General features: G+C 49.3%; 1 protein-coding gene across 2 annotated transcripts in view; it reads right to left on the reverse strand.

Annotated features, from left to right (window-relative positions):
- The window catches only part of SORL1 (sortilin related receptor 1), a 153,432-nt gene extending 134,598 nt beyond the window's left edge, over positions 1–18,834 (reverse strand). Inside the window, exon 1 of one of the 2 annotated variants that reach the window (XM_053928621.2) lies at positions 18,329–18,834. In XM_053928621.2, coding sequence (XP_053784596.1) covers positions 18,329–18,604 — 276 coding nt within the window. In that variant the 5' untranslated portion in view covers positions 18,605–18,834. The remainder of the gene's footprint in view (positions 1–18,328) is intronic. The other variant, XM_053928620.2, reaches the window with a different exon arrangement.
- Between the last annotated feature and the right edge of the window lie 2,253 nt (positions 18,835–21,087).

Consider the following 21,087-nt stretch of genomic DNA (forward strand, 5'->3'; position numbering starts at 1 on the left):
CAGCGGGAGGGGCTTCGGGGCACTGGGTGAAAGCAGAAGTGACCAGGAAGTACAGACGGGCAGTTCCAAAGCAGACGCAGGCACCTCAAGCACAGCACAGGGAGTGCAGTCGGTAACACTGTGATCACTAAGTGTGGCGCCAGCTGAGGTACTGCACAGATCCAGGGAAACATTTTATAAAGTATATGATTATCAATGACTAAGTTGTACACGCAAAACCAATACATAGTAAAAAAAGAGTAAATTATTTCACCCAGAATGCCACAGGGAGAAAGGAGCCCAGGGGCCTCTCCCAGCCTCTGAGGCCTCACTGCAGCAGCCTTCCCTCTCCACCTTCTCCCCTCCAGGCTCCGGGAAGGACCAGCAGCCCACCCGCAGAGGTGCCCTGAGAACTCAGACTCAGAGCCTTCTCCCCGCAGAAAACATCCTCACCCTCAGAACCAGAGGGCAATAACCACAGAGTTACGCAAACATCGTTCGATAAAGGATTCAGAACCTAGGACCATCCTCTGAGTTCCTCTGGGGTCTGGGGTGAAAAAGCCCACCAACAGTCAACCTGGGACACCTCAAAACAGCCCCGCTGGCAGGTAACAATGCAATCGCTCTGTGCCCAGGTACAAGGCTGTCAGCGACCAGAGTGGGAAAGAGGTCTGAACACAAGGTGAGCAATCTTTCTTCCTGCTCAGGGAACGTGGGGTTTCTGAGGCCCCTGGACCAGTCCTAACAGAGGGGGAGGGGAGTGAGCAGCACAAAGAACCTGCAAGGGCCTTTTTTTACAAGGGAGCCCAGAAGGTAAGCTTGGTGAAACACCCTCAAAAAACTGATGTTTTTATTTTATTAGATGCCCCTTGTCTTCCTAATGCAGACTGTAAAAGGGCAGAGACCTTCCTCCCCAGTGGGGAGAAAAAAAAGTCCCTGGCAAGAAATGGCTTGTCCCAGGGCCACCAGGCAACTCACACAGACAGCAGAGCAGAGCCGCCCACTGGGCCAGATACCAGCCTAGCACATCCCCGTCCAGGGAGGGTCCTTGGCTGAGTCATGGCTGGTCCTCCGGGTGGCCCAGGTGCCCCTCCCCCGCCCCATAAGCGCAGAGTCAGCCACAGGAACCCAAAGACAACGAGGACATGGGGCCCACAGCGGGCCAGCAGGCCGGCCATTTCATTACTGGGAACACATGCAATCTGTCCTCTGGCCTCACCTTCCTCCTCCCTGTCTCCCCAGCTCCATTCCTGCCCCTCCCACACCAAGGGGAAAGAGAGAAGTGAGGCTGGCTCTCCACAGAGAGTGACCAGGAAACCAGAGGCCCAGGGAAGCCACCAGCCACCAGGGACACCGTGGACCTCCGACTGATCCCTGCCCTTCATGGGTGGTTTCAGCTTGTCTGAGTCCTCTCCCACCCCCAGGGACATCCCCCCATCAGCCGCTGCAGGCCCCCAGATCCCTCCCATCCACCCTGCTCCCTCAGGTCCCCAACACAGACAAGGGCACACGACACAGAGCCAGAAGCACAGGTCTGGGAGGGACAGCAGGGGTGGAAGGGAGGCTCTTCCGGGAACACCCTTGATTGCGCACTGAGTTACAACCACAGCCCCAAGGCACCAGCCACTTTCCCTCCCGGAGCTCCGGCTCACAGAGCAGCATGATCAGCTTGATCGAGGAGACACAATCAATCACCTGGAGCTATAAAAGCAGCAGGAAGGGCCCCTGCTTCAGTCAGAAGGCACAGACAGCAACCAGCTTGGGAGGTGCTCGGGCCTCTGCTGGGCTCACAGGTGGGGGGTTAGGAGTCAAGATAAAGCCCCAGAGGTCACTTGGTCCAGGGGTCCCAAACATGGCTGACAGAATCACCCCAGACCTCCTAGTTCTGACTCCCTCAGACTGGAGCCCAGGAACCAGCATTTCTCAAAAGTATGCCCCACGTGTCTCTGACGCCATTTATTCAGGGGACAGTGAATCTAGTCCATTCCCCTTCCTGATGGCAGGGCCTGGGACTTAAACGACAGTGGCTTGCTGGTCTCTGCAAGTGGCTAGAGGACTGACTCTTTAGGGGGGAGGCAGTTATCCTTGGGTATTTAGGGTAGTTGTTAAAACTCTACAATCTACTGATAGACGAGGGAAACCTCAAAACCACTACGCTATTGAAATAAGTCCGACAAAAAAGTTGTCTGTGCTGTGTGGTGCCATTTACACGAAAGGTCAAGAACAGGCGAATCCGCAGAGAGAGAACGAGTGCTGTGGTTGCCAGAGGCTGTGGGGAGCAGGAACAACTTCAATGGCAAAGGATTTCACTTTGGGGTGATGAAATGGTCTGAAACTATACAGAGGTGGTGGTTGCACAACACTGTGAACATGCTAAGTGCTAATGAATTGTGCACTTGAAATTGGCTGTTACGTGAAATTCAGCTCAGTTTTTTAAAAGGCTTTATTTCTGACCTATAAAGAACATTGCACTTCCAAGTGCTGATCCAATACCTAGGCACTGCCACTCTTAAGAATTGCTTCTTTCATCTCATTTGGATGCTTCATACCACCAAAATATGCAGTTAGAACAAGTCGTGGAGAAGCAGGCTGAGGACTGGGTCCTGGCCAAAGCCACCCTTGCCAGTGCCGCAGCAGCGCCCGCACGCGCCTCCGGGCGCCTGGTCCCTGGCTGGAGAACCGGCCTCAGGCTCGGAGACACCTCCACATCCAGCTCCCAGCAGCTGTTGGCACCCCAGGCGGACACCCCTCCACACACACCGCCTCTCAGCCCAGCAGGCCTTGGCACTCCCAAGCGGTTCAGTGGTCTGCCTCTTTTCAGAGTGAGGGGGAGAACCTGCTGCCACCCACACCCCAAGCTCAGGGTTGTTACCAATAAAAGGAGGACAAGTGCTTGTTGTGCAAAGGTGCTGATTGCCTGGCATTCACTTACTGATTACACATGCGCTGAGCCCACGGGTGCCAGGCGCCCACAGGGGCTCTAATCGCTTCTCACCTGTCAAGAGTACTCACACTCCTTCTGGGGGGAGCTAGTGTTGCCAATCTGACTAGTAATAAGAGGTTGACAATAAAGCCGCAGTATACTCATTGAGGCTTATTCAGGAGAACAATGGTCCTTAATGGTTACATATTATCTCTATTCATTTCTTCTATTTCAGACTGGTCAGACCCAAAGATCAGGATGTCCTCACCACGCCTACGCGGCCTCTCCGGAGCACAGCACCAGAACAAGTAAGTCAGTGTGCTTCATTTCCCCACCTCACTACCAGTGAAAGACAAAGAAGCATTTTTAAAATTCTACAGTGAAGCATAAAATAAATATCCTGTCCTTCAACTGTGAGGACAGAGGCAGCTGCTAAGCCTCTTGAACTACAGGACAGGCCTGAGGACACCACGGACAGACTGCTGCAGACCACGGACAGACTGCTGCGGCCCACGGACAGCAAGGTTTTCTCCAGCCACCCGTTTGCGGAACCTGAATGCTAGGTGTGCAAATCACCTCTGCGTTGCTTTCAAGACTGTGTTCGAACTGTATTTAGTAAACTCATTATCCTGCCTGGACTCTCCACCTCAGAAGAAGGGCTGAAGTCTAGATTAAGAGCTCCCTGCACAGATGCCCTTGGCTGGTGTGGCTCAGTGGACTGCAAACAAGGGTCATCGGTTTGATTCCCAGTCAGGGCACATGCCTGGATTACGGGCCAATTCCCCAGTTGGGGTGTGTGAGAGGCAACTGACAGATATTTCACACATCAATGTTTCTCTCCCTTTCTTTCTCCCTCCCTTACCCTCTCTCTAAAAATAAGTAAATAAAATCTTTAAAAAAAATATCTCCCAGCACAGGGTACCTGTCCATGGAATATCCACTCACTCAAACTTTGTGTTTGCTCAGGATGCTTTGCCCACAGAACTCATTAACTACACTGCTGATAAATTCAGGCTGCCCATCTTACAGATGAAGGAGAATGACCTTGGACTAAAAAACAGCATTGTACCACAATCTCCTTAAGTAGAATCATAAGCTTGTTTTAGGAAACAGATACTTATTTCCTAAAAATATACATATACCTTCTCCTTTCTCTTTACCAAAAGGGTGGTAATCCTATTTTCACTGACAACAATAGCCCAGAGGCTTATCTTGCTTGCTGATCTCTGCAAGCGGAGCCCATTCACCATGACCTCTGCATACCACTTTCTGTGAACCCCAGGCGGCCATGCTGCTCCAGCCTCCTTTGCTGTTCCAGCAGAGCTCCCTATGAAAAAGAACCTGTGAAAATCTCCTTGTCCCGAAAATAGTCACCCCTTAATTTACCAGCTAAGAAACTGTCACCCTGGCCTGCAAACTGAAAGGCACCGGTTCAGTTCCCGGGAGGGGCACATGCCAGAGTTGCTGGCCAGTTGGGGGCGTGTGAGAGGCAACCGATTACACATCCATGTTTCTCTCCCTCTTTCTCCCTTCCTTGACTTCTCTATAAAAATAAATAAAATCTAAAAAAAAGAAGAAAATATCAGGGTCAGAGGAACATCAAGGAAAATCTAAACCATCCTCCCCATTTTGCAGATGAAGTTAAGTGACAGCTGATGTTCCACACTACACCAAAACCCAGGGCGCAGGGCAGGGCCCACAGGCAGCGTGAGCAAGCCGCCCCCCATCAGTGTGAACTGGCTGCCGAGCACCGGAGCCAGGACCAATATTACGTGAGGTTTCACCTATGAATCCAAAGACATTTATGCGAGCTCTTTAGGATGGTTCCAAAATACCTACTTTCCCAGACTCCTCTTCACCAGCTCCTTCACTCTATTTATTGAGCACCTGCTTATACACCACACACCAAGCTAGGAATCAGGGAGACAGCAGACTTCAGGGACGGGGGAGAGCATGCGGCCGCGCTGAGGACAGGACCCAGAGCAAGGGCAGAGCAAAGTCAGAAACAGGAGGGACTTGGGACTTGCCCCACTTGAAAGATTAAAAGAAAATTAGTGTAGCCAGGAGTGCCAAGGAGAGGGTGAAATTACATAAGGCCTCCAGGTTTTAAAAGGAAAAAAGAGAGTCCACAGCAAAAAGGCTACAGACGCCCGGCTGAAAGCAAAGCTTGCACTTGCACCAGAATGTTCACGAGCCGCAAAGGCGGCCCAGCGAACCAGAGGCAGGCATTTACCAGCTGTATAGCTTGGTGACCTCACTTCACCTTTCTGAGGCTCAAGGTACTCACCTATGAAATGAGAGTAACAATAACTTTTCCCTTCCTAATAGCATAGGGCTGTTATAGGAATCAAACGTGGTGCTATCCATACATATATTTCATAAACTTCAAAATGCTAAAACACTATTTCCTTTTGGTATATTCTTTTTACCACATAAGCCCTTCTCCACAAAATAGCTCCCCATGAAAAGTCACCAGGAGCATCTCCCGGTTGGAGCACTGAGGCCAAGGGCCAGACACAAGAACAATGGCAAGACGCAGCGTGCCCCGTCGGGCCTGAGCACATGGCCATGTCTTCTCCTGCTCAGCTGAGCTCAGGAACCTGCAGAAACCCAGCCTCCCATTCCCAAGGCTCCAGTGCAGTGGAGACACTCATTTCTAGCATTTTCCTTGCCCCAAAGGGAAAGCATTTAAACCTTACATCCAGAGCTGTAGGCCTCAAGACCTTAGCTGGCCAGCACCAGATTTCCCAGCTGTGAGGGAAGCTAAGAGAGAGAAGACCCATCAAACCCAACAGAGGCCCATACAGTGAAAGCCCCTGAGCTCCCAGGAGGGCCTGACACCTGCAGAAGCCTACAGTGCATGCTGAACTCCGCACTGAACTCCCCGGTTAACTCCCACAACCCTGTGTCAACAGCCCCCTTCCACCCCCACCCAACTCTCCTCGTCCACCCCTGAGTTTTTGTCCTCAAAAGATTCAAGACCTAATCAAGACCAGAGCAGAATTAAATGACATCGAGACCAAAAAAGGCATTTCAAAAGACCAATGAATCCAGGAGCTCGTTGTTTGAAAAGTTTAAAAAAAAAATTGACAAACCCTTAACCAGACTCATCAAGAAAAAAAGAGAGAGGACCCAAATTTTAAAAAATCAGAAATGAAAGAGGAGGCCCCGGTTGGTGTGGCTTAGTGGATTGAGCACCGGCCTGCAAACCAAACAGTCGCTGGTTCAATTCCCAGTCAGGGCACATGCCTGGGTTGCAGGCCAGGTCCCCAGTAGGGGGCGTGTGAGAGGCAACCACACATTGATGTATCTCTCCCTCTCTTTGTCCCTCCCTTCCCCTCTCTCTAAAAAAATAAATAAATAAAATCTTTAAAAAGAAAAAGAAATGAAAGAGGAAAAGTAACAACTGATACCACATAAATACAAAGTATTGTAAGAAATTACTATGAACATTATATGCCAAGAAATTGGACAACATTGGCAAAAAGGAAAAATTTCTATAAACACTCTCCAAAACCGAATCAAGAAGCAGAAATCCTGAATAGACCGATAACAACTATTGAAATTGAAGCAGTAGTCAAAAAATCCTGGCACACAAAAGCCCTGCCTTCACATGTGAGTTTTACCAAACAACCAAAGAAGAACTAACACCAATCCTTCTAAGACTATTCCAAAAAATTCAAGAAGAGGGAAGACTCCCAAACTCTTTTTATGAGGCCAGGACAATCCTAATCCCCAAACCAGAGAAAGACAAAACAAAGAAAGAATATTACAGGCCAGAATCTCTGATGAACCTAGATGTTAAAATCCTTGACGAAATATGAGCAAACGAGATCCATCAATATGCATTTCTGACATCCCCACTTGATCATCATATGACGATCAAGTGGGATTTATTCCAGGGATGCAAGGGTAGTACAATATCTGCAAATCAATAAACATAGTATACCAATAAACATAATACATAAACAAAATAAAGGACAAAAATCACAAGATCAATCAATAGATAAAAAAGTATTTGATAAATCTAGCACTCATTTATGATAGGAAGTTTTTTAAAAAGATTTTATTTATCAATGGAATTTTGATCAATTCCACACAGATCAATGGAATAGAATAAACAGCCCAGAAATAAACCCATGTCTCTATGGGCAATTAATATTTGACAAAGGGGGCAGGAGCATACAATGGAGTAAAAATAGTCTCTTCAATAAATGGTGTTGGGAGAGCTATATTGGTAAATGGAAAAAAAAAATGAAACAAGACAACCAGCTTACACCACACAACAGAATAAACTCAAAATGGATAAAAGACTTAAATACAAGTCGTGACATCATAAAAATCACAGAGGAAAACACAGGCAGTAAAATTTTAGATATCTCACATAGCAATATTTTTGCCAATGTATCTCCTAGGCCAAGGAAAAAGGACCAAAGAAAAAATAAACAAATGGGACTATATCAAATTAAAAAGCTTCTGCACAGCCAAAGAAACCCTCATCAAAATAAAAAGGGAACCAACTATATGGGAGAACATATTTGCCAACAACACATTGGACAAGTGTTTAATCTCCAATATATATAAAGAACTCATATGACTCAACACCAGGAAGAAAAACAATCCAATTAAAAAATGGGCAAAGGACCTGAGTAGACACTTTTCCAAGAGGACATACAGAGGGCCCAGAGACGTGAAAGGATGCTCCAAGATGGCAGCGTAGGCAGACACGGCTCCACGGCTCACCTCCTCGCATGGCCACATCGAAATTAAACTATAGAACAACCATCCTCAGACCTGGCAGAAACCAGGTTGATTGGTAGCCTGCAAATTACAGAATTACAGAAACCACATCCATCCAGACTCATAGGAGGGGCAGAGACGCAAAACAGGCTGGTCCCACATCTACATGTGGTGGATAAAAATTCAGGAGGGATATCTCTGCAGTGAGGAGTTCCAGCCCCACTCCAGGCCCCCAAGCCCAGGGTTCCAGAGCCAGGAAAATAAGTCCCGACAACTTCTGGCTGCAAAAACCAGCAGGGGTTGAGTCAGTGTACGAAACTTCTGGAGTCCCAAGCAGTTCCTCTTAAAGAACCCACACACGGACTCACCTACTCAGACTTGCTCCCTCTGAGCTCTAGCACCAGGGCAGCAGCTTGAAAGGTACCGGTGGCATAAGGGAGGACCTGAAGTGGCTGACAACAAGGTAGGGGCTGGGAGACAGCCTTCTCCCAGAAAGAAAGGCAGGCAGATGCCGTTGTCCCTTTTCTGAGCCCTCCTCCCATAGAGCTGGCAGGCAGGTGCCATATCTGAGACTCCATCAACCTAGCTATTACTGTTTGCCCCACCCTGGAGATCCCCTGAGACTCCATCCCACTTACAGGCTCACCCAAGCTGTTAACTGTGACTTTTCCATACAAATGGCTGGTCCTGGCTCATGCTTCACAACTTCCTAAATCCTCTCAAACAAGCAACGGCCAGCCTCACTGAGCCCCCAGCCCCTGTACCTCTTGCTAAGTGGCCCCAGGAAGGGCACTAGCAGCACCCAGCCTAGATTCACAGTTTGGCTTTGCCTGGGAATCTCCAAGCCCAGTAAAAGAAGCAGCCATCTCAGATTGCTTTATAGCTCATGCAGGGTGGCCCTGGGCAGAACACAAGTGCAAGCTGACCTTGGCCTGCACCATCTGGGAAACCCCAGAGCCTGTGCACCCAGTGGACAGCTACAGACCATGCAGAGCACCACCACCCTGCCCCTGTACAGCTGATCCTCCACATAGGGAAGAGGTTGGTGCTGAGTGGTCACAGCCACTCCTTGCAGCTGACTGGCCTGGGCAAATCCCTCCCACTGATCTGCCACAGCAACCAAGGTTCAACTACAATAGGAGGCTGTACTCAGCCCACACGAAGGGCACACCTTGAGTACCCAGACTGGGTGATAGGGGAGGCTGTGCCACCAGTCCCTACAGGACACCTACTACATTAGGCTACAATACTGAGACAAGGAGTCAAAGCAGCTCTACCTAATGCACAGAAACAAACACAGGGAGGCTGCCAAAACGAGTAGACAAAGAAGCATGACCCAAATGGATAAACAGATCAACTCCAGAAAAAGAACTAAATAAAATGGAGATAAGCAATCTATCAGATGCAGAGTTCAAAACACTGGTTATAAGGATGCTCAAGGAACTTAGTGAGGAGCTCAACAGTCTAAAAAACAGAACTGAAGAACACACTAATTCAAATAAAGAACAATTTACAGGGAAACAACAGTAGAGGGGATGAAGCCAAGGGTCAAATCAATGATTTGGAACATAAGGAAGCAAAAATCAACCAAACAGAACAAGATTCAAGAAAAAAGAATCCAAAAAACTGAGGATGGTGTACGCAACCTCTGGAACAACTCCAAGAGGTCCAACATTCACATCAGAGAGGTGCAGCAGGAGAAGAAAAAGAGTAAGAAATTGTAAATCTATTTGAAAAAATAATGAAAGAAAACTTCCCTAATTTGGTGAGGGAAATAGACATGCAAATCCAGGAAGCACAGAGAGTCCCAAACAAGATGCATGCGAAGAGGCCCACTCCGAGTGCATCAGAATTAAAATGTCAAAGGTTAAAGATAAAAAGAGATCTTAGAAGCAGCAAGAGAAAAGCAGTTAATTACCTACAGGGGAGTTCCCATAAGACTGTCAGCTGATTTCTCAAAAGAAACTTTGCTGGCTAGAAGGGATAGGCAAGAAATATTCAAAGTCATGAAAAGCAGGGACCTACAGCCAAGATTGCTCTACCCAGCAAAGCTATCATTTAAAATCAAAGGGCAGATAAAGAGCTTCCCAGACAAGAAAAAACTAAAGGAGTTCATCACCAAACCGTAAGTACATGAAATGTTAAAGGGACTTATTTAAGAAGAAGAAGATCAAAACTATGAATAATAAATGGCAATAAATATATATCAACAAATGAATCTAAAAAATAAAATAAGCAAAGAAGCAGAACAGAGACAGAATCATGCATGACAGCATTTTGATGGTTGCTAGATGGGGGTGGGTGGGTGTGGGGGAATGGGTGAAGAGGTGAGGGGTTTAAGAGGTACAAATAGGTTCTTACAGAATAGCCATGGGGATGTAAAGTACAGTATAGGAAATGGAGTAGCCAAAGAACTTGTACGCATGACCCATGGACATGAACAATGGTGTGGGGACTGCCTGAGGGAGTGAGGGGTGCTAGGTGAAGGGGGGCAAAGGGGAAAAATCAGGACAATTGTAATAGCATTAACAATAAAATATAATTTAAAAAAATGGACCAAGGAAAAAGATGCTCAACATCACTAGCCATCAGAGAGATGTAAATTAAAATCACAATGAGGTATCACCTCACACCAGGCTGAATGGCCATCATTAATAAATTAACAAAGAAGTGATGACCAGGATGTGGAGAGAAAGGAATCCTAATGCACTGTTGGTGGGAATGCAGACTGGTGCAGCCACTGTGGAAAATAATATGAAGTTTTTTCAAAAAAATTAAAAATGGAACTGCCTTTTGACCCAGCAATTCCACTGTGGGGAATATACCCTAAGAATCCCAAAACACCAGTTCAAAAGAATTTATGCACCCCTGTGTTCATAGCAGCATTATTTTTAATAGCCAAGATTTAAAAATAACCTAAGTGCCCATCAGTAGATGAGTGGATAAAAAAACTGTGGTACATTTACACAATGGAATACTATGCAGCAAAACAAAAGAAGGAACTCCTACCCTTTGTGACAGCATGGATGGACCTGGAGAGTATTATGCTACGTGAAATAAATCAGTCGGTGAAAGACAAATATCATGTGATATCACCTTTAAGAGGAATCTAATGAACAAAATAAACTAACGAGCAAACTAGAACCATAGGCATGGAAACATGGAACAGACTGACAGCTGCCAGAGGGGAGGGTGGAGGTGGGGGTTGAAGGCATACCCTCAGGTTCTTTCCTAAAAAGGTGAAGGGATTAGTCAAAGAACATACATGAACATACATGCACACAGACAACAGTGTGGGGATTGACTATGGAAGTGGGGGGTGGGCTAGGTGGAGGGCCTTGAAGGGGGAAGAGGTGGGGTAACTGTAATAGCATAAACAATAAAACATCAAAAAAGAAATAAATAAAAAATAAAGATTGAAGACCTTAGTCTTTTTTTAAATATATTTCATTGATTATGCTACTACAGTTGTCCCATTTCATTCTTGTAATAACCCATCACCACCAGCAGCAACACACCTTGGCACATTTAGCAACCCCCCTGCCCAGTTAACCTCAGGGCTTTTTTTAACTACTCAGTGACAGAACTTTAAGGGACTAAACAGATAGAGATGAGCTAAGTTACAGGTACAGAGTCTCATGTTACTCAATTAACTGAGCACAAACTTAAAACACTTCTAGTCTTTCTCAAACACCTGGGAACTTTTACAGCCACTCATCCACCTGCACTGCATCACCAGGCCCTGCCACCAGCAGGCTCCTCCCCTGGGAAACTCAGCAGAGGCGCTCGTCCTTCTTCCCAGGTCTCCAGGGCGGGGCCCAGGGAGCTGTCAAGCATATGCCTCTGGGCTACCAGAGAAACAGGGTCCTCACCTCCCTGGGCTCACCTCACAGGTCCCAGCTGAGTCTCCCCAGTGACAGTCCCTAAACCAGCCTTCCCCCGCACCCCGAGATGGCCTTTAACCCAGGCCCTCTGCGTTCAATCATGCTTTTCCCAGTCCCTTCTGGGCACGGAGGTTTCCTAAGAGTTAAAACTTTCCTCACGACAGTATATGACAGTATTCAGCTCCGCAGCTCAGCAAGGTAGGATGGATCTCACCTCAGTACCAACTAACATCAATGAAAATCTCAATTCAGGACCCACTTATGGGCTCAAACCCAGTTGCTTCACACAAGAATCACCCTGCCCATCGTGCCCGCTCTGATCCACAGTTATTTGGCAGAAGTGGGTTTCTACTCAATAGGCTGGTCTCTGTCCTAAAAAAACAAAGTGATGTCGATTACTTTCTTCATTTAAACAACAATGGAAAGGGATCAGAAACCGCACGTTGGCCTCTACACAGCAGGAGCCCCATCTGATATACAGACATCTCTATACTGCTCATTTGACACTCGGATTTGGGATACTACCACATCAGCCTGCCTTCCTGAGAATGCATAGCTGTGTTTTTAATTTAATTCAAGGGGCTAGAGATAAATCATCGTGAAGGGTCCTGATTTTCCTAGCAAAGAGCCTGCAGCAGCAGCAATGGCATGCTAAGTCACAGTGCAGGCAGGAAGAGGGGTCACATGCAGGGATGAAGACCACAAACCAGAGCTGCTAGTCTTCATGCCAGCCTACGGGGTTGCAGAGATGAAAGACAGACCCAGCTACACGGAGGTGAGTCAACAAGAGCACAGGAAGCACAGAGCGGGGTGGGGAGATGGCCCCACTGTTAAAGCACATATGTTTACTGCTTTCACTGCAAAACAGACCCTCGGGGTCTGCACAGCACCTCAGCAAACACAGTGCAAGGGGGATGTGGGTGCCACTCGACCTCGGAAGGGAAGGCCCAGAGGTCACCTTCATCACCAAGTCACGGATGGGAGGAAGCAGCTGCGCAGAGGCCCCCCAGAGGTGAACCTTGCCCCCTGTGCCATCCACAGCCCCTGCATCCCCCCACCCCAGGAAAGGAAGGCCACTGACTCCCAATATTTAGCTCAGCAGTCAGCAGCCACCAACACCGGGGTTTAGACTACAGCCCTCAACTCTCATTTCCCTGCCAGTTGTGGTGAAAACAACCGCAGGCCTTCCCTGCAAGGAAGCTCGGCTCCCCGGTGATGCAGAGGTTGCCACGGCTGGGGAGGGGACAGCCCACACCCTGCACAAGCTGGCATCCCGCACGCTAGACCAGAGCTGCATGTGCCTATTTGAACTTACATTTAAACTGATTAAAATGAAATGAAGTAAACCCAGTTTTACGGACACACCAGCCGCATTTCAAATGCTCCATCGCCATATGTTGCTAGAGGACACACTGGTCGGCACGGATACAGAATACCTGCATCATCGCAGACAGTCTGTCAAAGAGCCCTGGCCGGGGAGCTCAGCCGGTTGGAGCACCGTCCCAATACGCCAAGGCTGTGGGTTTGATCCCCAGTCCGGGCATATACAAGAAGCAACCAATAAAAGAATAAAGAAGTGGAACACCAAACTGATGCTTCTCTCTCTTGCCCCTTTCCTCTCCCTAAAATCAATAAATTAAAATAAAGAAAGAAAGATCTACCGAAGAGCACTACATTAGATCTGTCACGAGGCCAGGAAGATAGGATCTCCCAGCTCCTGGCTGGGAGCAGTGATATGTATGATTGTGGATGTTACCATTGTTGTTAACAATTCCCCAGCAGGTAACAGAATTTGTAATTCTTTTTATCTATTGCCATTGTGACTGTTATAAAGTCTGTTTGTAATGCAACCCACCCAAAACACACAAAGCATCGCCCATGTTAGAATAAACCCGAGGCTCCACCACAGCAGAGTGCGAGCCAGCTCTGGGCCCCACGCAGCAGCCCGCCTGCCTGCACCGATGTGCAGCATCACCCGTGCTAGAAGCTGCTCCTGCCACTTCTCTGAAGGATCGAGGTTCGCAGCTCAATAAAGCAGTAAATTAGGTCGAAATTAACTGTGGCTCATTTCAAACTGAGGGAAGTTGATGTGTGTGTCTCCGTGGCTGGACCAAGTGTGCCCTGTGCCAACGGATGTCCTGGCACACCGAGAGGACGCGTCAGGCAGGCTCTGCGGCCCAGGCCACTGCTGGGCAGGAAAACACGAGTCCTCAGATATTCAAACCAAACCAGTTTCCGCAGCTAAAGCTAAAAAGAGTGAGAAAAGGTCAGTGTAATACCTCAGCTTCATTGCATTCTTATGCCGTCAATTACCTGCATCTGACTTGTCAAAAATTCTAAACTCCAAACTGGCTTTTGTTTATACCAGTCATTTCACGTATCAGTTGCTCAAAAATGCAGATTCATTTTAATATTTGCCTAAGCAAAAACTTTAACTAGAAAGTAAACTGATGTTTTTTTAAAAAGACTAAATTACTACAGAGCAAAGGCAACGAGGTTACATTTTGGATTATCTGCTCTTCGGACTATTAGAATGCTCCTGGGTGGGCAGTGCCAGGCTGGCTGCCCTGTCTCTGACCCCGGGAGGAAGCGAGGGCAGTGCAAAGATGGCTGTCGTCTCTAAGGAGAAACAGACCAAAACACGGCAATGAAATGTTCCAAAGGCTTGTTTGTTTCTTTGTTTGTTTGCTTCAGGATATTAGTTGCTGTTAGGATCTGCTTCCCGGAGCCCAGGTATCAAAGCAATTTATTAAGCATAACATTAACTTCATTTCAGTCTATAAAGAAAACATTCTTGAAAAGATAACAAATTAAAACCAAAATCCATGATCTCTAAATCAGATGTTCTCCAAACCTGGGTTCTACATGTCTAGGGAACTGCTCTCCAGAATGGCTTTTCACTTCATCCATTCAATCACTCCTGTCCCCGTCCCCTTTGCTCCCATCTGAAAGCCTCCACCCAGCATGCCCCAAGACAAACAAGCTGTTAATGAACTAAACAGTGGCCAGAGACTGAGCTGCATGCAATAAGGAGAGATGCCAAGTGGAACCAGGAAGTTTTTCAAGGTCACATCCCTTATCGCACCAACCCAACAGGCCAAGCAATTGTTCACCTACTTAGAAGCCAACTTGAAACAGCAAATACTTTGCCTTCTCATCTTTTGCAAGCATACAGGTCAAACGTCCTAACTTCAGAACCAGCCAACCAATTCTTTCCCAGGCAAGTGTATCATGCAAGAATCTACTCCAAAGAGATCTAAAGCAAAACAGTATGCAACCCCCAAAGAAGGCTCTTTGTCCTAGGACCTTGTGCTGTAACAGACACTCGGATTTCAGTCTCAAGGCAGGACACTGAATACTCCCTGGCCTCTAAGAAGCAGGAATTACAGAGAGACTTCATCAGAAGGAAAATAAACCTGTAAATCCTGTTAGGCTTTGCGCTTCATTCCAAAGGATTTTTCCCTGAAACAACACATTAGCAATACCATGAGAGCCTGAAAAGAGAGGGCGCTGCACACCAGAATCCCAGCTGCTGGTTCAGAATGGCCCCAGGGCCCCACTGGCCACCATCCTCACCACCAGTGAGCCAACCCACTTTTCTCCCCACTCGGCTCTCCTCCAAAACACTTTGCTAGACCTTGGATGTGCTTCCTAACCTCCAGGCCATCTTTTTCCAGGCACGCAGTAGGCCCACAAATATCCCCAAAGGCACTCCAAGGTGTCAGGACAGAGAAGAGAAAGACTTGATCCATGCCCTCAGAGAGCAAACAAGGAGATGAGACAGTGGAACAAGCATAATACAAGGCAGGAAATGCTGTATCTGAGCTCAAAAGAATGCTTCCCACTGGAGGCTGGGAATCCTAGAAAGTACCCCTGGGATGTTGAAGAAGGGAAGAGGGGGAGACAAGGAGAGGAAAAAGCAAGCATGACGGCTCTGCCATCCTGGAGCAGACATAAAGTCAGAAAGAAATTCAGTGGGGCAAGGATGATGGAATCCCCTTTCTTGGACTTGGCCTTTGTAAGAAGGGGCTCAACTCCACAGGTTAGTGGAGCCAGAGAAAAAGTGACTCCAATAGAGGGCTTTCTCAGATGCAGGATATCCCTGCAAAAAAAGCCCTGCTTGCTCCTCTCCCTGAAGCTGGTGGCCTTAACGTCACTCCAAGGGCTCCTGTGTTCAGGCAGCTTCTGCCTCCAGCCTTAATCTGTGTATCCTCAACTCATTCAGAGGTCAGAGGGCAAGAAGCTGCAGAGTACTGCAGCCCACAACCCCTTCTCGCTCCATCCCCATGCCCTCCCAGATCACACAACCTGATCCCACTGCAGAGTTCTGAGGGGTTTGCTGTATCCACATTTACCTGGTCCTGTTTGGTAGTCACATGCCTGTATTTGCACCTGCTTTACCTCCTTCTTACATTTTAAGTTTTCTGAAAGCAGAGATGAAATATTCCACGTCCCCACCCTCACCCCCATCTCTATACAGAACCACACTCATTCAAGCAACACTATGGAAAAACACTGAAGTTCCATGGGTTTTAAAGTTAAAGGGAGGGAGTATAAAGCGGAAATTGGCTGAGGGCCAGAAGCAAGATGGCCATGTAATTTACAGGCCACTTTCAGACACTTACAAGAGTGAAGGCAGCACTCTTCATCACCAGCAGGGACAACTTATGAACCAGGTCTGTCGCAGGCAGAACAGGTAAATGGTCACCCTTGTTAGAAAGGTCATTCCAAGTAGATGTGAATACCCAGAGCTCCCCAGGGGTCAGGCCAAGCCCCTCCAGGCACTGGGGCCATGCAGGAAGTTCTTCCTTCTGTCTAACTCCAATCCTTACAGATTCAAATTAATCCCACTTTTATTAACCCCAAGGCAATAGAGAGCAATGGCAGAGAAAGGCAGCCTCAGAGGAAGGAAAAAAAAAAAAACCAAACAACACCTGTGCCCTCACTTTTGGTTGGAATCCCTCATTATTTGTTGGACGGCTAGTCTTCCCTCCTTCAACTGAACCGAACTCAGTCTGGCTGGAATGTAAAAGCTGAGGGTTTTGAAGTCACTCCCGAGGAGAACACAGTTGTTCAACTTCCCCAAGGAGCTCTCACAAACCAAACCCAAAGAAGCAATGGCATTTGTATGCGCACTGTGAGACAAGGTAGCTCTTCCTGAGCCCTGGAAGGGACTGTCTCCCACCCGGCCCCACTCAGAGCCCCTGGTGCTCTGCTTCAAGGCCATGGCAGAGCTGGGCTGACTGTGAAGCCTCAGGGAACCAGGAGCCTCTCTCCTCCCTCCCCCTCCTCGGATGCTCTTTTGAGGACACGGACCTTGCTGACTTGAACAATACACATACAGACACAAGTTTCGGATGGGGATGTGGAAGAGAACAAGGACCTGCAGGGTCTGTACCAGGGGACACAGGGAATGGAGCCGGCAGGCCCCAGCAGCCCATGCCCACTGGTAGACACTGGTCCCTCCCGGCTGATGGCAGGATGGAAGACAAATGCTCCTACCTACTCACCATCCCTCCCCCCCTTTGTAGCCATACACATACACATAAGCACATATGTACACATGTTAAAATGAAGTGTTTAAGAAGCATTGTATAAAGACAGGGCAACTGTTTAATCACCCGAAGGTCACTAAACAATGCAGACAAAATGTTAAAGAGCAGGCAACCCCACCCCATGTGCCCTTGGGCTAGTCATTTCACCTTGCCCGGCTTTGGTTTGTCATCAACAAAATGACACAATAGCGTTAACCAATGCCCCTGCAATAAAGGTAAAACCATGACACAAGAGGGTGAGATGGCTTATAAGGCTCTTCCTGGATCGGAGGATTGAATGTTTAACTCCATATATTTCCTGAAGAAATAGCTAAAGAGAAATCAGTGGAGAGAGGCAAAACTTCTTTTAATTTCTAATCTTTTAATTTCTATTTTAAAGGGGAACGTTTTGACTGCAGAAATTGTGCTACCTCCACCAGCTTCACTTTCTCTCCCCCACTGACCTTCTTCTAGTCTGGCTGATGTCAACCCAAGCTGCGGGCCTGGGACGCTCACGAAACAGGGACACGGACAAATTAATTTCGCCAGTGCTGACACTGACCCACAAACCCGGGGTGCAATTTCTAGCAGTGAGACTGGCCATAAAAGTGAAATTCGTGTTATTCATGATCTAATAAACCCATTGCCTGGATAGAAATATATCACTGAAAAATGCACAACAAATCCTTGCAGTCTTTCAGATCATGAGGGATATTCCTATCCAAAATAATATCTGTATCTCGAAGGGGAAGTGGAATGGATTAGAACCTTACACACACGCAGTCCTCCTGACTGTATCTGGATGTCAAGGTTTCCAGTTTGCTCACCTAACCGTGGTCAAACATGGTAAGTGTGTAACCCCCTCATCTGACCGTTCTGAGTCCACTGCAGGGTGCTCGCCTCCACCGCCCACTGAAGGTACACCAAGGCAGGCCCATTTTTCATCCCATGTGAAATCAAGCTGCGTGTCCCCCCGCCCCCCCCCCCGCCCCATACTTACCGTAAACTACACCGGTCAGCATTCACCCTGGGGAAATAGGCACTGCACCCCACGAGTTACCTGTAATGCGTTTGCTACAACCGACAGGAAGAACGAAAGATAAATGCAATTCAACTGCTGACGGCTGAACTCGTGCGGGAGAAAGAAAACAAATGCAAGCCAGTAAGTCCCCAGGAGCCTGCACCTAGTGGCTACTGCGAAGGACGGATCCAGGGTGAGGAACTGCACGGAGAGGAAAGGGCTGCCAGGCGGGTTGCAAAGTACTCACCTGTCCGTACACCTTGATGGGCTCTGGCTGCAGAGCCGCGCTCCGTCGGCTCCGAAGAGGCTTCTCGCCTGCCCCCCGGGTGTCCCCGCGCGCCCACAGCGGCCGCTCGCGCAGGTCGCCCTGCACCACGCGGAAGCCCCGGTCCTGGGGCAAGGGAGCGCGGCCGCCGTGCAGCGTCTGCGTCCGGACCTCGCCGAGAGCCGCGGGAGGCAGCAGCGCGACCAGGGTGAATAAGAAGGGGAGTCGCGGCTCCCTCCTGCTGCTCCGCGTCGCCATGTTCGAGCGAACGCTACGACAGGTGGCGCCGCCGCCAGGAGAGAATGCGCAGCGCGAGGCCGGAGAGCCGCGGGGCCGGGCCGCGCGCGCCGCTCCTGGGGCTTCCAGTCGCTGCGCCCCTCCCGGCAGTCTTGCAGAGGCCGCCGCCGCGTCGCCCCCGGGGCCCGCTCCGCTTGGCGCGGCGCCGTCACGTGGGAGGCCCGCAGCCGCGTCCCCTTCGCGCACTTTCTCTGCTCCGAGGCCTCGGCGGCGACTCCGGGGCCCCTCCCCTGCGGAGGGATGGGGAAGTCAAGGCAAAGAGCGCTCGCAAGGGTGCGTCCGCTCCCCGCCGCTGGCACACCTAGCCAATACCCTGCGGCAGTCAAGAGTTGTGCTGGGCGCGCTTGTCGCCTTTGGGTTTATTTGCCACCGACGATGTGTCGTGTCGAGGTTATCCTGAACCGAGGCCAGTCTCCTTTCTGATTGCACAGCCCCTGTGCCGCCTCGCGACCACCGCCCCCGCCCCCTGCCGCACCCCCACATGAAGGGAGAGCCATCTCCAAAGACAATTAGCTCTGAGAACACAGAGCGCACTTTAGAGTCCAGATGAAGCTGTCCCCATTGTGAAACTCGGAGTGTGAACTACTCTGGGCCCCACAACGTACCTGAAGGGGCCACAGCCACACAGAAGGCCTCAGCCTTGTGGCCACTCGGGATCCCTCCAGGGTGGGCAAGCGCAGGGCCACTGCACCTCAGCGGCAGATGGGTGCGTACCTTCACCGCGCAGCTACCAGTGCTGCAAGTCTTCTACCCGGGGGTGTCAAGCTTGCCACCGGAGGCAAGAAGGGGCAGATACCGGAGGAGTGGAGAGGACACACTTGAACCCTAAATTCTATTGGAAGAGCCAGATCCTCTGAACAACAAGAGATAGAACTTCACTTTCAGCTGCCAAGGCGCAGCCAAGGTAAATACTTTTTGCAAGTTTGCAGGAGCAGCCAAGGCCTATCCACTGTGGTCTCCTCTGTTTAGTTTTGTGCTTCCCTGTGCTCTGGACTCGACCCTGGGTTTTGATAACACAAAGGTGAATGGAACAGGGCTGAGGGAGAGAGGACTTCTACAGTTGCACACAAGCCCTTGGTTCAGAGGAAGGGGGCCATGGTCAGCTCAGTTCTGCCCAAATGCTCCCCATACTCAATAAACCGCAGTAACTTGAGTCCTGCCTCTTCTCTTGCTCTTGTTCCCCAGTCAGCTGAGCAGAGCTGCCTTCCCTACCTAGCACGGTCAGCAGCAACCTGTCTTTCCTCACCTCCCTAAATCCAGCCTCCTACCACTCTCCCTGACCCTATGCCAGACTTGCTGGGGACCTGGCCTCAGGTCCTGGCGTCCCTACCACCTCCCTCCTCTGTTTTCTTCCCCAGTTTTTCTGTACACCTCAACATAATCTTAGAACCACTCCAGGAAATTTGCTTATCCTCTGGGAAAGCCGCTGAACTGCTACAGGATAGTGAGAAGGTAGGAGAATTCCTTGGCGAATGGAACAGGGAAACTGAGACAGAGAGCTGAACACAGTGGCCGAGCAATTTACAGCCAGAGACAGATGGTCACCAAGGGGGAAGCTCCCAGTGCCTGGCAGGGGGCAAAACTGGGAAAACAAGGACCTCACCCCCAGAGCAACCTCTCCTCCCCTGGCCTTCCTCCCTGGAGACAACATCCAGGCCTCAGTTATATCTCAGCCTCAGACCCAGAAAGGCAGCAAAACCAGGTGGGCAATGCCAGGACCAACTGAAATGACTGAAGACCCCCTGCCCTGTCACTGACCAATCAGTGGAGACCACGATCCGGAAAGGGCACACCTGGAGAACTGATGCAAATTCGGCTGAGACCTCCCCTGAGACCGCCCCTAAAATTCCCGCCAGCAAGAAGGAGATAAAAGCCTCAAGACAAAGGGCCCAGCACACTCAAGCAGGCTCTCCCATGGTGGAGCGGCTTGTGCCATTCCTGTCTTCTTCCTGCACTTCCTTCTTCACAGGCACACGTCTGCTGAACTCTGATGCAATGGGCAGCGGCAGCTTGTCCCAAGCTGATCCCCTAAACCTGTCCCCAAAGTCCCCTTTTCTCTGGCTTCCCAGTGAGTCAAGGCAGCCCAGCCTGGGCTCCCCTGTTGCTTCCTCTATGCTGAGCCCTTCCTTGTTTCACTGCCCCCAGCTTTAATAAATGTACCCTCGTAGCCACCTGGACTTATGTTGTGGAATCTTTCCTACTCAAAGTCAAGAACCCACACACTACAGCTGGCCCCAGGAGGGACACACTCGGGGCCAGACTCCTGTCTAGTAACAGAACCACTGCCAGCTCCTTTTCCCCCATCTAGTCCAGGGCTGTGTTGTCCTATCACCTTACCTGTGGCCTTACGAGACCAGCAACAATGACACTGGTGCCCACCATGTAACTCCAAGGGAAAATGAGAGGAATGTGGGGATTGCCAGAATACCCCATAGCTAATTCAA

Source organism: Desmodus rotundus, chromosome 7 (assembly GCF_022682495.2).
Source record: "Desmodus rotundus isolate HL8 chromosome 7, HLdesRot8A.1, whole genome shotgun sequence".
NCBI classification, from domain to species: Eukaryota; Metazoa; Chordata; class Mammalia; order Chiroptera; family Phyllostomidae; genus Desmodus; species Desmodus rotundus.